The following is an 18,499-nucleotide window of genomic DNA, read 5'->3' on the forward strand; positions in this document are numbered from 1 at the left end:
TAATCCCTGTTCATTTTAAGATTCATGTACTCGTTTACATTAATTTTTGTTTGCTCTAAGTTTGACTCGATGATTCATTTATTTTTGCTCGTTTTGGGTTTTGATGACACTCTTAATTTTTCATTCAACAAATCTTGTTTTCAGAAAAGATTTTCAAAATGAACTTGATTTTATTATTTGTTGCAGGAATAATTGTATTTTTTTTAAGCTTTTCTAATTAAGTCTTAAAATATTGGATTGCAAGTTAAGTTTTGGGTAAAAATTTGACTATTTAGTAAAAACTAAAGTATATTTGAAGAAAGCTTGTTATATTGGATTTACATCGAAACTATTTTTTTTTTAATGTATCCCGGCAAACCTTGTTTTAAGCTGTACGTACACTCTTTAAGCTTCTTATTTGGAAGGTGTACTTTTAGTATATTTTTAAATATCTGTTATTGGAAACGAGTTTAAAGAAACTATAAAAAATGTTTTTCACCAACATAGTTCTGATGTTCTTTTGAAAGGTTCAAATCCCGAACTGTAACTCAACTACCTTTTTTATGCATTGATTAGATTCCCAATAACCAAAATAATTCAAGAGATGATACATATAGACTGCTTAAAATAGGGCTATTATGCTTCTTTACTAAAAGACATTGGGTCCTTATTTTCTTTAGCGGTATAAGTGCATATGTATGTACTTATGCCCTAAGCAAGAAATAGTATAGACTTAAATAAGCGTTTCTTTAAAAACTTGTTTTCAAAATGATCTAAAAAAGCAGAAGTGTTTTTTTTTCTCCGCAATCTGTGAATATCAAACAGTTCGTGGTAACGAACTGTAGTAAGGAGCGATCCGGCTCAATAGTAACCAAAACTCTAAAAAATTGAATTTTGATATAAATAGCTACATCAAAAGAATCGCATTTTAATGCTGATTTTAAATATATAAGTTTCATCAAGTTTAGTCTTAGCCATCAAAAGTTACGAGCCTGAGAAAATTTGCCTTATTTAGGAAAATAGGGGGAAACACCCCCTAAAAGTCGTAGGATCTTAACGAAAATGACACCATCAGATTCAGCGTATCAGAGAACCCTACTGTAGAAGTTTCAAGCTCCTATCTACAAAAATGTGGAATTTTGCATTTTTTGCCAGAAGACAAATCACGGGTGCGTGTTTATTTGTTTGTTTTTTTGTTTTTTTGTTTTTTTTTTTTTTTTCCAGGGGTCTTCGTATCGACCAACTGGTCCTAGAATCTCGGAAGAGGGCTCATTCTAACGGAAATGAAAAGTTCTAGTGCCCTTTTTAAGTGACCAAAAAAATTGGAGGGCATCGAGGCCCCCTCCCACGCTCATTTTTTCCCAAAGTCAACGGATCAAAATTTTGAGATAGCCATTTTGTTTGGAATAGTCGAAAATCTTAATAACTATGTTTTTGGGGATGACTTACTCCCCCACAGTCCCTGGGGGAGGGGTTGCAAGTTACAAACTTCAACCAGTGTTTACATATAATAATGGTTATTGGGAAGTGTACAGACGTTTTCAGGGGGATTTTTTTTGGTTTTGGGGGTAGGGTTGAGGGAGGGGGCTATGTGGGAGGATCTTTCCTTGGAGAAATATGCCATGGTTGAAAAAAATTCAATGAAAAGGGCGCAGGATTTTCTAGCATTACTATAAAAAAAAACAATGAAAAAATAAACATGAAAACGTTTTTTCAAATGAAAGTAAGGAATAGCATTGAAATTTAAAACAAACAGAGATTATTACGCATATGAAGGGCTCTAAAAATACTTTTGCATAAAGAGCGAGGTATTTAGGAGGAGATAAATACCTCGCTCTTTATGCTAAAATATTTTTAGTGATTTCAACTATTTATTCAACGGCCTATTTGATTCAGGGGTCATTCTTAAAGAATTGGAACAAAACTTACGATTTAGTGTAAAGAGCGAGGTATTAACGAGGGTACAAACCCCCTCGTACACATAATAAAAATATAAGAATATAAAAGTTTGTTACGTAAGTTAATTCTTAAGTTACGTATATTTTTTACTAATAAAAACGTTCATTGAATATTAAAAGTTATAGTAGCCTTTTTAAGTAACCGAAAAATTGGAGGGCAGCTAGGCCTCCTTCCCCATCCCTTATTTCTCAAAATCGTCTGATCAAAACTAAGAGAAAGCCATTTAGCCAAAAAAAAATTAATATACTAATTTCATTTCAATAATTTATGTGCGGAGAGCCAAAATCAAACATGCATTAATTCAAAAACGTTCAGAAATTAAATAAAAAAAACTAGTTTTTTAACTGAAAGTAAGGAGCGACATTAAAACTTAAAACGAACAGAAATTACTCCGTATATGAAATGGGTTGTCCCCTCCGCAGTCCCACGCTCTTTACGCTAAAGTTTTAGTTGTTTTAAAAAGTAGAATTGTGGCAAAGAGTCAAACTTTAGCGTAAAGAGCGTGGGACTGCGGAGGGGACAACCCATTTCATATACGGAGTAATTTCTGTTCGTTTTAAGTTTTAATGTCGCTCCTTACTTTCAGTTAAAAAACTAGTTTTTTTTATTTAATTAATGAAAAAGAATGGTGCAAAACAGACTGGGCTTTACAAAACATAGCTATCAGATTGATCTAAGCTATAAATGACGAAAGGAAAAAACGAGAAATGAATGGAGAAAAAGAATGCAATAAATGCATAAAAGAAAAAAAATGAGTTATCTGGCCTAAAATTCGAACTTAAGTTACCATGGGCTCAAGCAAGTGTTCTCGCCGCTGTGCTGTCAAGTCTTGTATAATATGTGTTTGTTTTATATTTGTTGGTGTCAAATCACCCGTTTTATTGTTTTATTTAGACAAGATGCGATATGAAAGGCAGGGAATTTCAATGTTATATTATTCCAATGTCATTGGAAGTGCTTGAATTGATAAAGTTTTGAAGTAATTGACATTCGGAAGGGGTCGAAAAGCAGCTCACAAATGTAGCACTTAAGTAAATCAGCTTGAACTTGCAGCTAAAACAGCTAAACAAACTAACTAGACAGCTCACAAACTTAACAAACTTATGTGACAAATATTGAAATGACAAATACAAGTCGCTGAGCTGAGGAAAACGAAAAAAAAAACTACGGTGCATACGGGAGTATAGTGCTCAAATGATTCGTTTATATGGATTTATCTGTCATTGTAGGACGCACTTCAAGAATTACTTAGCCAATCACAAAACGCCAGGGAAAGTGAGATCCCATTACCGGAAAATTTTCATTTATCTCAAACTGCGACTGTCTCAAAGAATCTTTCGGTCTTGTCTGCTCCAGCAAAGATGACCCCCGCTACTACTGAAAACACCATAGTTGAAATTATTCCAACCTCAGCAAGTACATTAGTTGTCAATCCTACAGTTCCACATTTAGAACCACATGAAGAGTAAGTATTGTTTAATTATTCTCATGAAATCACCTACATTAAAATATGATCTTATATCTTTAGTTACCAATATTTTAATTTAAATCCGAGGATGATTTTTATCCAAAGACCAACTCCCACATCATTGATTGAAAAATACGAACTAAAATTTATTTTAGTATTTCTGTGATATCACTCGTCAATTTAGCAGGGATAATAATTATACATACCTGAACAAGGACTGGAATTACCCTGGTGATACTAGTCCAAAGGAAGATCGAGAAGATTGGAAAAAAGTAAACTAAAAAATACACTTATTCTTGTTTAGTGCTGCTCGCAAAGAAGATCTTCATTAATGTGAGGTGTGTTGAAAACAGACTTAAAATAATGTAGGTACAGGATCCCGAAGTTGTTATTCAGGTTTAAGTTGTGAATGATGAGTAATCCCTTGTGAAGAGCTTTATTAATGGTCTTCTTACATGTGACCTTTATTAATGTTATTAATTATTTTATTATTTATTATTAATTAATAAATATTGCTACACTGTTCTTACATGTGACCTTTTAATGTAAACAGTGACATGTAAGAGCTTTATTAACGGTCTCGGTACATTTGATCTCTATTAATCTGTTATTAATCATTAATTAATCAATGTAACTACATTATTATTACAGGTGATCGTTATTAATTTTATGTAAACAGTGACATGTTAGAGCTTTATTAATGGTCTTAGTACATTTGATATGTTTTAATCTGTTATTAATCGTTTTATCATTGATTATTAATTAATAAATATTGCTACACTATTATTACATGTGATCTTTATTAATTTAATGTAAATAGTAACATGTAAGAGCTTTATTAACGGTCTCGGTACATTTGATCTCTATTAATCTGTTATTAATCATTTTATCATTAACTAATTAATATTACATCATTATTATTACATGTGATCCTTGTTAATTTAATGTAAACAGCAACATGTTAGAGCTTTATTAACGGTCTTAGTACATTTGATCTCTATTAATCTGTTATTAATCATTTTATCTTTTATTATTAATTAATCATTATAATTATATTATTGTTGCCTATGATATTTATTAATTTAATGTAAACAATAATGTATTCGAGCTTTATTAATGGTGTAACTACATGTGATCTTCATTATTAAATATGGTCTTTATTAAAAGAGCTTTATTACATGTGATCTTTATTAATGATCTATTTTCTTCAGTTTGCGCTACTCGGTACTTCTTTTAAACTTAGAATATACTTTTTATACTCTATAAATAATTAAATACTTCTTAAGTCCTATTATGCTTAGTATCGGGGGACCGAGCTTCCCTTTCTAAAAAGAAAGACAGCTTTTTTATCTCTTTAGTAAAACAACTTTGATTTCATTCTATTGAGCGAACCTTTTTGCATATTTATATTGACTAATTATTCGATGTTATCGATAATCAAATTAAATTGCAATATGCTTATTTAAATATTTAGCAAAACACTCACGTTCGGCGAAATTTATTATAGCTGTTCCAAGTAATTTTGACGAGATTCATCTGAAAAATGTTTTCCCAAAATTAAGGTTTGAAACAGGTTTTCCCTAAGTCGTTACCTACCTAGATCGTTTTTTTTTCACCGGAAAATAGCACTATGCCAATTTTCGGAAGAAATTATATTGCTTTTTTCGTAAAAAAAAAAAATTGCAGATAAATAAATATCCATCTAAAAAAAGAATAAATGATCAAAAGTAAGTACATAGATGGCACTGTAAGATAGTAAACGAGGCCACATGGCGGACACCAAAATTCTTGGGGATGAAGCAGTGCAGCAGTGATAAATGAAGCAGCAGAGGCTGCTTCATTTTAGTTAGCGTAATTCCTTTGTGCCTTTTTTTTTTTTTTTTTTTTTTTTTTTTTTTTTTTTTTTTTTTTTTTTTAAACATGTGGTTTCATTACTTAAAATTTCTAGATTAGCTAACAATTCGGAGAGATAAAAAATAGAAATGTGTTTTTTTTTTCGGGTTAGAATTTCATCCTGAATCAAATAAAACATTAATTTGTGTCATAAATTTATTTTACCCTTACTTGCTCCCTCCCCCCGCATAATGGTCAAATACATACCCTGAATTGTATATAATCAACGAATTTCTGAATGTTTTTATAAACTGTTAAATCTATTTGAATGTTAAGAGTATTTGAATGTAATACAAATGAATGTTACATTTGGATTCCTGATGAAAATCCATTTCTAAATGCATATCTCTTTATCTATTTCAGTTGTCAGTTAATCTAGAAATGTATCGAAATTCTTCGTATGTAAATGCTATTGACCTTGGATTAGCTCTCACTACTTTGAAATTTTGTTGTCATTTTTTTGGTATATTGCCGAGTTGTTCGACATGTTCACTTTGTCGGTTTTTTTTCGGGTACTATTCGGTAGAGCAGGCGGAAATGATGGAAAAGTTTGAGCATTGGAAAATACCATTTTTGTAGAATTTGGTAAAAATCTCATACATTGCCTTATAATGGAAAGTAGCCGAGCTCCAGAATCCTCTCCTCAAAATTAAACAACAACTATTTCATTATGATTATGCTTTAATGATTGACAAAGTTCATTTTAATTTATAGCCCGCGGAACCCTTTACAATCAAAGTCTATTTGGATTGGTAATTTATTTGATGTTAATGATAAAGTGGAAAAGGAGTTGAAAAGCCAATTTAGCAGGTTAGTCTTTTTTCTTTTTTTTCTTAATTTAAATATTTTCGTGCCTAACTTTATCTGGAGGATATCTTAGAGTAAGTCTACATTTGATGTTTTCTTGAAAACAGGGAGACAGGTTTTCTATTTTTATTTAATAAGGAACTAATATGTATCCAGCTCAAAATAATCAGTTCAATTCGATTTTATCTGTTATTAAATAAAAAAAACAAGTTTACTCTTTCTCTCAATTCTACTTTATTAAACAGTAAATAACTTTAGCGTAAAGAGCGGGACGTTGAGGGAGGAACAGCCCCTTTCATACACGGAGTAATTTCTGTTCGTTTTAAGTTTTAATGTCGCTCCTTACTTTCAGTTAAAAAAACTTGTTTTTTTTTTTATTTAATTTCTGAACGTTTTTGAATTAATGTATGTTTTTATTTTGGCTCTCCGCAAATGAATAATTAAAACGAAATTTGTGTATTAATTTTTTTTTGCTAAATGGCTTTCTCTTAGTTTTGATCAGATTTTATTAGTTTGATTAGTTTTGATTTTGATCAGTTGCCCTCCAATTTTTCGGTTACTTAAAAAGGCAAGTAGAATTTTTTAATTTTAACGAACGTTTTTATTAGTAAAAAATATACATAACTTACAAATTAACTTACGTAACGAACTTCTATATTCGTATATTTTTATTATGTATATGAGGGGGTTTTCCTCCTCATTAATACATCACTCTTTACACTAAAGCTTTAATTTTGTCCTAATTCTTTAAGATTGCCCCTTGAATCACAAAGGCTGTTGAATAAATAGTTGAAATTACTAAAAATACATTAGATTAAAGAGCGAGCTATTTAGGAAGAGATTGACCTCCCATATGCGTAATAATCTCTGTTCGTTTTAAGTTTTAATGCTGGTCCTTACTTTCAGTTGAAAAAAGTTTTTCATATTTATTTTTTCATTGTTTTTAAATAATGCTAGAAAATCCTGCGCCCCCTTCATGGAATTTCTTTTCTCCCATGACAAATTCCTCCAAGGAAAGATTCTCCCACGTAGCCCCCCAACCAAAAAATCATCCTGAAAAGGTCTGTACACTTCCCAATAATCGTGACTGTATGTAAACTCTGATCAAAGTTTGTGACTTGCAGCCCCTCCCCTGGGGACTCTGGGAAACATAATAGTTATTATGTTTTTCGATTGGGAAAAAAAACTTTGGGAAAAAACGAGCGTGGGGGGGCCTAGGTGCCCTCCAGTTTTTTTGGTCACTTAAAAAGGGCACTAGAACTTTTAATTTCCGTTAGAATGAGCCCTCTTGTAACAGTCTAGGACCATTTGGTCGATACGATCACCCCTGGTTAAAAAAAAAAAACAAAAAAAAAACGAACAAATAAACACGCACCCGTGATCGGTTTTGTGGCAAAAAATACTAAGTTCCACATTTTTATAGATAAGAGCTTGAAACTTCTACAGTAGGGTTCTCTGATACGCTAAATGCGATGGTGTGATTTTTAGAGGGTGTTTCCCCCGATTTTCCAAAACAAGGCAAATTTTCTCAGGCTCGTAACTTTTGATGAGCAAGACTAAATTTGATGAAACTTATATATTTAAAATCAGCATAAAAATTCAATTATTTTGATATATCTATTGGTATCAAAATTCCGTTTTTTAGAGTTTCGTTTACTATTGAGCCGGGTCGCTCCTTACTACAGTTCGTTACCACGAACTGTTTGATGATAGGCAGCGAAATAGCACTGTCTAAGTAAAGAGCAATATGGGCACAATGTATTATTATTATTTTTTTTTGTTTTTAGACCAGGGCACTTCGTATCGAATGGGCTGTCGTAAAAACTTCGAAAAGGGCTCATTTGATTGGAAATTGGAAGGGCTTATTCCCTTTTTAATAGTCGAAAGTGATTTCGACTCGACGGAGGTCAACTATCACCCCTTCCACGCCCACCATTTCCCCAAACACATCCAATCAAAATTTTGAGAGTAGCCATTTTGTTCAACGTAGTTAAAAGGTCCGGAAATTGTTTGAGGATGACACCCCCCAGAGCCCTCAGGGCAAGGGTTGTAAGTTATGTCCTGGGGGCATATAAGGTTTATACAGAAAGTGTGATTGTATAAACCTCGGAAGGAGCTCAATGGATTGCTAATCAGAAGTTTAATGCGCTTTTTTGAGATTCAGAGTGATGTAAGGGTGGATACCCGTCCCCCGCACCTCGTATTTTTATAAAATACATTTGATAGAAATTTTTAGATGGCTATTTGTTGTCGTAAAAACTTCGGAAAAGGCTCATTCGATTGGAAATTGACAGGGCTAGTGCCCTTTTTAAAAGTCAAAAGTGATTGGAGGGCAACTTACCCCTCTCCCACGCCCATCATTTTCCCAAACACATCCAATCAAAATTTTGAGACAACCATTTTGTTCAACTTAGTTGAAAGATCTGGAAATTATTTCTTTGAGAATGAACCTCCCCCCCCCCTCAGAGCCCTCAGGGCAAGGGTTGTAAGTTATTCCCTGAGGGCATATAGGGTATATATAGAAAGGGTGATCGTATTAACTCCGGAGGGGGCTCATTGGATTGGTAATCAGATATTCTAGTGCCCTGTTTGAAATTCAGAGTGATCAGAGGGAGGATACCCCCCACATCTAGTATTTTCCCGAAGTGCATCTGATAGAAATTTTGTGATGGCCATTTGTTGTCGTACTAACTTTGAAAAGGGTTCATTCGATTAGAAACTGAAAGGACTAGAGCCCTCTTTGATAGTCAAAAGTGACTGAGGGGCAACTAACCCCTCCTCCCACGCCCACCATTTCCTCAAACACATCCAATCAAAATTTTGAAATAGCAATTTCGTTCAACGTAATTGAAAGGTCCGGAAATTATGCCTTTAAGGATGACAAACCCGCCCACAGCCTTCAGGGCAAGGGTTATAAATTATGCCCTGGGGGCATACAAGGTATATATAGAAAGGGTGATCGTGTAAAATTCGGAGGGGGTCATTGGATTGGTGATCATAAGTTCTAATGCATTTTAAGATTGAGAGTGATCGGAGGGTAGATTCCTTCCCCCACACACGCTTGTACACATACACACCTCACACTTCCCTGAAATGCATCTGATAGAAATTCTGAGATGGCCATGTGTTTTCGTAAAAACTTCGAAAAGAGCTCATTCGATTGGAAATTGAAAAGACTAGTGCCCTTTTTAATAGTCGAAAGCGTTTGAAGGGCAACTAACCCCCCTACCACACCCACCATTTCTCCAAACACATCCAATCAAAATTTTGAGATAGCCATTTTGTTCAACGTAATTAAAAGGTTCATAAATTATGTCTTTTAGGAAGACAACCACCCCTCCCATATCCCTCAGTTCAAGGGTTGAAGTTATGCCCGGGTATATAAGGTTTATACAGAAAGGGTGATCGTATAAACCTCGGAGGGGGCTCATTGGATTGGTAATCAGATTATTTAGTGCCCTGTTCAGAGTGATAGGAGGTTGGATACCCCCTCCCCCACAACTCGTATTTTCCCGAAATGCATTTGATACTAATTTTGAGAGGGCCATTTGTTACAGTAGAAATTTCGAAAAGAGCTCATTCGATTGAAAATTGAAAAGGCTAGTGCCCTTTTTGATAGTCGAAAGTGACTGGAGGGCAAGTAACTCTCCTACAACACCCACCATTACCCTAATAAATCCAATCAAATTTTGAGCTAGCCATTTTGTTCCACGTAATTCAAAGATCCAGAAATTCTATCTTCGCGGGTGACACTCCCTCCCCAGTGCCCTCAGGGCAGGGGTTTTAAGTTATGCCCTTGGGACATACAAGGTTTTTATAAAAAGGGTGAACGTATAAACTTTTGGAGGGGGCTCATTGGATTGGTAATCAGAAGTTCTAACGTTCTTTTTAGGATTGAAAGTAATCGAAGGGTGGATACCCCCTGAAACCTCGTATTTTCCCGAAATGCATCTGGTACAAATTTTGAAATGGCCATTTGTTGTCGTAGAAACTTAAAAAAAAGTCTCGTTCAATTGGAAAATGAAAGGGCTAGTGCCCTTTTGGTGTAAAGTTGGAGGGCAGCAAGCCCTCCCCCCACGTCCATCAACTCTCAAAACACAACAAATCAAAATTTTGAGATAGGCAATATGTTCATCGTAGTTAAAAGGTCTGGAAATTTAGCCTTTGGCAACCCCCACAGAACATAATTTTCACTTTACTGAAAAAAGAAAATGGCTGTGGATTGTCAGTTTTAAAACATATTCGATCGAAATTTTAAGAAAGCTTTTTTGTTCAGTATTGTTGAAAGATCCAGTATGGGGGGTGTCAACCTCCTACAGTCCTCGGGACAAGTGCTGTAAGTTCGGCAATTCCTGTTTTGTTTTTGCATAGTATATGTTATTGAGAAAGGTATGCATGTTTGAAATTTACTTCCCAAGAAGACAAAGGGTATTCAGGTGAGCCTTTCAGAGAATTTTGAGGGGAGTGTTGAACTAAATCAACACACTTTGTGTGTGTACGGATTGTCAAAAGTATACTAATTTGGAAAATTCAGGAAATGATAAGGAGGTGATCAAAAAGGCGAAATTTGCGTGCTATACTACTGCAACTACCAGACTACTTTATATACAGTATTGAGGGGAAATTCGAGCGGAATTTCAAATATATTGAATTTCCCTCAAATTAGAAGAAATTGAGGGGGATATCAGAATATGTTTGAAATTTACTTCCCAAGAAGACAAAGGGTATTCAGGTGAGCCTTTCAGAGAATTTTGAGGGGAGTGTTGAACTAAATCAACACACTTTGTGTGTGTACGGATTGTCAAAAGTATACTAATTTGGAAAACTCAGGAAATGATAAGGAGGTGATCAAAAAGGCAAAATTTGCGTGCTATACTACTGCAACTACCAGACTACTTTATATAAAGTATTGAAGGGAAATTCGAGCGGAATTTCAAATATATTGAATTTCCCTCAAATTAGAAGAAATTGAGGGGGATATCAGAATATGTTTGAAATTTTTTCACTTTTCTTATTTTCATAAATGAAAAATTATCAAAACTTTAAAGGAATAAATATCAGTATATCTCAATTAAACTGAAAATCCATGGTTATTATTTTTTTTTCTCAGTAAAGCACAAATTATTTTCTGATCTTGAGAAGGTATGGGGGTTATCGTCCCTACTCATGTTAATTTTGGCTCGTTTTGAGTTTGAGCTGGCTATTTATTGTAATTTGTCTTCATTTTGAGTTTCATGTATTTATTGATAGTCACTTGGGGTAGTTTTACGCTTGGAACATTGTTTGACTTTATTTTTGTTCATTCTGGCTTAATTGAGCTCTTTACCTTTCTTCAAAAAACTTGTTTTGTGGAAAATGTTTTTGAAATTAATCAACAAAAACGCCAACTATGTTACTAATAGCCTTCTCCCATTTTTCCAACCTTCTAGATGTCAATTGGCGAGAAAGTCTCTACAATTGACCAATTTTGATAGTTTATAAGCTTCTTTATCTTTCTTGGTAACTTACATTGTTTCCTTTTCAAATTTGTTCCTTGATATAGCTCCCAGAAAACAGAACAATCCATCTTGACTTCTTAGTTTTTGGTATGCCGGCCCTTTGTCTTTTTTTGCCCTACCCAGAAACAGGAAACGAGCGTCAGTAGTGGTCAACACTATCCGGATTACCAGTTTTTCCTCCCACTTATTCAGAAACCACCGAATGTAGATGCGTCTTTAAATATATGCGCATAGTATTTAAATGGCTTGCTTTTATAGGAAAAATGGTAATTTGTAGGGAAAATTTTGCCATCTGTAGGAGTTGAACCCATGACCTCGTAATGTAAAATTAATTAATAGAAAAGTATTGTTGAAAAAATTGTGACAATCCACAAATAACTGTATTCTTTGGAAAGGAGGTTTTAACTATATTAATGAACTCTTATTGCTCACGTGGTTTTTCTATTGAATTATTATAATTGAAATTCAAGTGGCTGGAGATGGAAGATATAGATGCCAGAGGGGGTAAGTAATTGGCTGTGTTTGATGTTTTTCAAAGCGGGCTTTTGACAGTAGGCCATAGTTTTGGCGCTTTTTTTTATGGAGATTTTAGCGGACTGGAAAATTAGAATTTTTTTTAATTTTTTATTAAAATGTATCATTCAATTATATGTGATTATCTACCTACGAGAAGCCACTAAAGTAACTTAAAAACTACTAGTGAATGACAGCGATTTACATTTAATTAATTATATAAAATATCAGTTAAGTAGTGCCAGTGAAAATGTTTTCGGCCAGTAAAAGACATGCTATCTTATATTTAGGGTGGTAAATGTATGGCATTATCCCCAAAAGGATTAGGCCACGTTTGGATACCAATTTCTGCTAAAGTGGGCATTTTAAGGCTTTCAAAGTTACCAATTGTAAATATAGGACTCAAATCCAATTAGGAACATTTAAACACCCTGAGACCCCCGGAGTTGTAACATCTCTCATATATAGATTGGTTTCTCAGTCAATCTTATTCCGTAATTAAACAAAAAAAACAAGTTTTTTTTAAATAAAAGTAAGGAGCGACATTAAAACTTAAAACGAACAGCAATTACTCCGTATATGAAAGGGGCTTTTCGTCCTCAACGCCTCGCTCTTTACGCTAAATTTGACTCTTTCTCTTAACTCGACTTCTTAAAAATTTAAAAACTTTAGCGTAAAGAGCGAGGCGTTGAGGACAAAAGCCTCTTTCATATACGGAGTAATTTCTGTTCGTTTTAAGTTTTAATGTCGCTCCTTACTTTCATTTAAAAAAACTTGTTTTTGTTTGTTTAATTTCTGGACGTTTTTAAATTAATGCATTTTTTTATCTTGGCTCTCCGCGCATAAATAATTAAAACGAAATTTGCATATTAATTTTTTGGGGCTAAATGGGTTTTTCATAGTTATAATTGGAAGATTTTGAGAAAAAAGGAGCGAGAGATGAGGCCTAGTTGCCCTCCAATTTTTTGATTACATAAAAAGGCAACTATAACTTTTAATTTTTTTTACTAACGTTTTCATAAGTAAAAAATATACGTAACTTACGAATTAACTTACGTAGCGAACTTCTATATTCGTATGTTTTATTGCGTATATGAGGGGGCTCACCCCTCGTCGATACCTCGCTGTTTAGATTAAAGCTTAAATTTTGTCCCAATTCCTTAAGAATGACCCCTGAATCACAGAGGCCGTAGAATAAATAGTGGAAATTACTAAAAATAATTTAGCGTAAAGAGCGAGGTATTACGAGGTGGTAAACCTCATATGCGTAATAATTTCTGTTCGTTTTAAGTATTAATGCTGCTCCTCACTTTCAGTAGAAAAAAACTTTTCATATTTATTTTTTCATTGTTTTTTTAAATAATGCTAGAAAATCCTGCGCCCCCTCCATTAAAAGTCTCTCCCCCAATGAGAAGTTCCTCCATGGAAAGATACTCCCACATACCCCCCCCCCCCTCAACTCTCCCCCCAAACCAAAAAAATCCCCCTGAAAACATCTGTACACTTCCCAGTAACCATTACTATATGTAAACACAGGTCAAAGTTTGTAACTTGCAGCCCCTCCCACGGGGACTGCGGGGGAGTAAGTCGTCCCCAAAGACATAGTTATTAAGTTTTTCGACTATGGTGAATAAAATGGCTATCTCAAAATTTTGATCCGGTGACTTTGGGGAAAACATGAGCGTGGGAGGGGGCCTGGGTGCCCTCAATTTTTTTTGGTCACTTAAGAAGGACACTAGAACTTTTAGTTTCCGTTAGAATGAGCCCTTTTGTGACATTCTAGGACCACTGAGTCGATACGATCACCCCTGGAAAAAAAAAAAATAAATAAATAAACAAATAAATAAACACGCATCCGTGATTTGTCTTCTGGCAAAAAATGCGAAATTCCACATTTATGTCGATAAGGGCTTTAAACTTCTACAATAAGGTTCTCTGATACGCTGAATCTGATGGTGTGATTTTCGTTAAGATCGTATGACTTTTAGGGGGTATTTCCCCCTGTTTTCTAAAATGAGGCAAATTTTCTCAGGCTCGTAACTTTTGACGCGTAAGACTAATCTTGATTAAATTTATATATTTAAAATCAGCATTAAAATGCAATTCTTTTGATGTAACTATTGGCATTGAAATTCTATTTTTAGAATTTTGGTTACTATTGAGCCGGGTCGCTCCTTACTACAGTTCGTTACCACGAACTGTTTGATAAAAAGGCCATGTCTGGCTTAGGGGCGATCTAAAATTGTTCCAAAATAATAATGTCTCTCCTCTTCACTATGTCTCTCTCTCTTTTCATCCCTCCCTCTTTCTTTCTCTCTCTCTCTCTTCCCTTTTCTCTTTCTCTATTTCCTATCTTTTAAGTGCTCTCTGTGTCTTTTTGTTTTTTATGTAATCTTCTATTTTTATGAAGTTATGACTATGGAAGTATTTACAGTGTGCAATTTTTCTCCGAGAAGGAGGAGGTCATTGAGGGGTACTTCAAATCGATATTAGGGAAAGGTTCCTCTTGTCTTGACTGAATATCAAAGGCGATGGAGGTTTTTTAACCCTGCCTCCTAGATTTGTTTGCCATCCCTGATTTTGAAAACAAATTTTTCTGTGGGAATTCTCATTGAAAAAACACCTTTTCTTGTAATTTTAATGAAAAAATACAAAATTGTCCCCTCCTCCCAGTTTGAAATATTTTTGCCTCCCGTGCATCAAATTAAGTTGATGCTACTGATGACAATCTTTGTCAAACTGAGGAGCATAATGGAAAGAATCAGGACCAATACTAGGAAAAACATCTTACTCTCGAGTAGGAGTAATCTTAAAATTCCCCGGTTCTTCCTAATTCCTGTTTGGCACTATTGTATCTTTGCTGTATCCTAGTGCAACATTTTTTGCTTTCAGATTTGGTGGCATTTTGAATATAACCATAAAAAAAGAAAGTCGATGTGCATTTGTCAACTACTTGGACCACAAGGCTGCTGGTGAAGCGATGAAAATTATGCAGGGGCAAAAAATTGGAAATAATTGTCTTTTAATTCGTTTTCCTACTAATAATAATGCTGCTACCACTATTAACAAGCCCAATCTTGTTCTCAGCAAAGGAAGTGTTTTAGTTGGGTAAGTTGTTTTGATTTTTTCCATATTTCCCTTGAAGACTGGGGGAAGAGCCTTTTAGGAACCATCTGTCCTAGACCATCTCCACTTGTAAAAGTAAAGAAATTCTCAAAGTTGCAGTCATGAGCATAATTGAGAAGGTTAATGAAGATGGACAGAGTCCGAAATTTGAGTCTAGATGGTAGTTTTACAGTTTCTCTTCTTTTACAGAAAAAAGACGAGCATCGTAATTCATACCTCTTTCTTAACAGCATAATTTTATTAATTTTTTTTTTGTCACTTTAATTTATTTCAAGTTTGATTGATTTTGGCTAAAGTATTTTGAATATTTGGATGCTTTATCCATTTTTCCCTCTTGATTCAACTCCTTTTTCTGAAATGGCTGAGGAAATTTTGCGTTTTTCCAAAAGTAAAACTTGTCCAAAAATAGTTGAAACCAATTAACAAAGTGAAATTTCACAGCAACATTGTGTTGAGTTATGTTTCTAAACATAGACAGCGAATTAAAGAGTAAAGAGCGATGTGGGCACGATGTATTATTATCATTTTTTTGTGGTTTTAGACAAGCGCACTTAGAATCGAAGGATTTGTCATAGAAACTTCGAAAAGGGCGCATTCTATTGTAAATTGAAACGGCTAGTGCCTTTTTTAATAGTCGAAAGGGATTGGAGTGCAACTAACCCATGCCCACCATTCCCCCAAACACATCCAATCAAAATGTTGAGGTAGCCATTCTGTTCAATGTAGTTAAAAGATCCAGAAATTATGTCTTTGAGGATGACAACCCCCCAAGCTCTCAGGGCGAGGGTTTTTAGTTATGCCCTGGAGCATATAAAGTTTTTTATCCAAAGGGTGGTCGTAGAAACTTTCGAGGGGGCTTATTGGATTACTAATCGGATGTTCTAATATCCTTTTTAAGGTTGATCGGAGTTTTAAGAAGTGATCGGAGGGTGGATACCCCCCCCCACACCTCGTATTTTCCCAAAATGCTTGTATTTTCCCGAAATGCATCTGATAGAAATTCTGAGATGGCCATTTGTTGTCGTAGAAACTTCAAAAAGGGCTCATTCGATTGGAAATTGATAGGACCTTTTTTAATCGTCAAAATTGATTGGAGAGTAACAAGCCCTCCCTCCCCCACACACACATCAATTCCGAAAACACATCTAATCAAAATTTTGAGATAGCCTTTTTGTTCAGGGTAGTTAATAGGTCTTGAAATTACATCTTTGAGAATGACCCTCCCACTCCACAGCCCTCAGCACAAGGGTTGTAAGTTGTTCTCCGAGGGCATATAAGGTTTTTTATGGAAAGTGTGGTCGTGTAAACTCTGGAGGGGGCTCATTGGATGGGAAATCAGATGTTCTAGTTCCTTTTTTAGGAGTCTAAGTTATCGGGAGCAGCCTCTCCTCCCCTCTACGCTGTATTTTCCACAAATGCATCCGATAAAAATTTTGAGATAGCCATTTGTTCAAAAATCGTCCAAAGATCATATAATAAGGCCTTTGGGGTGGACAGAATTTCCTAGAGTCTGGGGGTAAGGGTTGTAAGTTATGCCCCAGATGCATATAAGGTTTTAATGGAATGGGTGGCCGTGTGAACTTTAGAAGAGGCTCATTTAATTTGAAATTTATAGTTCTAGTTCCCTTTTCAAAGTCAAACATGACGAAGAGCAGCTAGCCCCTCTCCCTGACATCCTCTTTTTCCAAAACGAATTAGACTGAAATTGTGAGACAGCCATTTTGTTACTATTAGTCCAAAAATAATATAACAATGTCTTTAGAATGGACACAACCCCTAGAGCCCATGGACAAGGGTTGTAAGTTATGCCCCGGGGCATATAAAATTTTTATGGAACAGTGGTAGTATAAGCTTTTGAAGGGATGGAGCTCATTTGATTGGAAGTCCGAAGTTTTAGTGCCCTTTTTAAGAGTAAAAAATGAATGGAGGGCAATCAGCCCCCCCCCTTCCCAAGCCTATCATTCGCCAAAACATATCCGATCGAAATTTTAAGGAATCTATATTGTTCAGCCTTGTTGAAAGGTCCAGTAATTGTCTTTGGGGATATCAACCTCCTCACAGTCCTCGGGACAAGGAGGGCATTCAAGGATTCTACATTTGTCCCTTGGCCAAGGAGGCCAAAAAGACGAAGGGCATTCACAGGTGAGCCTTTCAGAGAATATTGAGGGGAATGTTGAACTAAATCAAAACACGTTATGTGTATAAGGATTGTCAAAAGGGCAAAACACATGAATAACTGAGTATATTAATTTGGAAAATTCAGGAAACAATAAAGGATATGATCAAAAGGCAATACTTGCATACTACCAATACTACTACGACTACCACCACTACTACTATCAGACTGCTTTATATACAGTATTGAGGGGAAATTCGAGATAAGTCCAAAGACGCTATGTGCATGCGAATGGTCAAAATAGCGTATTTCAATAATTTATTTGGATATTAAGTTGAAACTTCCAGAGAATGCTTATTGCCTTTTGGTGTGAAGATCATCCCACCAAAAGGCAATATGTGCAAACTACTGCAAATACTACTGTTACTGCTGCATTTACTACTACTACTGCTTCTGTTGATACTACTTGTAAGGCTAAGAGCACTGAGAGGAAAATTTGATAACACTCGGGTTATCAGAAGGGACATATCAGCAATGTCATTGCAACGACTGATTTTAATAATTTAAAACTTCTAGGACTTGAAGAGAGAGATGTTCTACTGATCAAAAGGTAATATGTTAATGCTATTACTAGTTATATCAATACTACTACTCTGACTACTAAATGTGCAGTTCTTTTTTTCAACGATAGTCCTTCTCAGCCTGAACACCTCCTGCTGGGTAGCGAGTCAATTACCGTTTCATCTCACGTCGTGTATCTGGGTTTACCCATAGGCTGTAACCTTAACGAAACTCGTCTACTGCTCGTCAAACACGTCGAGAAAAACTCCGTACCGTGTATGGGTCTATCATCGCCAACAGACTCCTCTTATGCCGAAAGTATCTCGCGAATATGTATAACGCTGTCGCACTGCCGAATATTCTATATATCGCGCCATTTTGGAATTTATTAACTGACACCCAAAAACGCAAGCTCCGGTCCCTTTATTTTAGGTTCGCGAACTTCCTGCTGTGATGGCCCTTGTGGACGAGAAATACTTATATGATTGATAAACACAGGATTGCAGACCCCAGTATCGTGGTAAACCGGTTGATTTCTTACTTCCAGGCAAAATGGAACCGCCCCTGGCTTAAACATTT

The 18,499-nt window shown here is 35.1% G+C and overlaps 1 protein-coding gene across 1 annotated transcript in view; it reads left to right on the forward strand.

Annotated features, from left to right (window-relative positions):
- Nucleotides 1-18,499, forward strand: part of LOC136024829 (uncharacterized) — a 74,377-nt gene that overhangs the window by 49,742 nt on the left and 6,136 nt on the right. Inside the window, exons 8-10 of the mRNA XM_065700312.1 lie at nucleotides 3,168-3,403; nucleotides 6,014-6,109; nucleotides 15,010-15,225. Of these exons, the coding sequence (XP_065556384.1) occupies nucleotides 3,168-3,403; nucleotides 6,014-6,109; nucleotides 15,010-15,225 (548 nt within the window). The remainder of the gene's footprint in view (nucleotides 1-3,167; nucleotides 3,404-6,013; nucleotides 6,110-15,009; nucleotides 15,226-18,499) is intronic.

This window comes from Artemia franciscana, chromosome 3, assembly GCF_032884065.1.
Source record: "Artemia franciscana chromosome 3, ASM3288406v1, whole genome shotgun sequence".
NCBI classification, from domain to species: Eukaryota; Metazoa; Arthropoda; class Branchiopoda; order Anostraca; family Artemiidae; genus Artemia; species Artemia franciscana.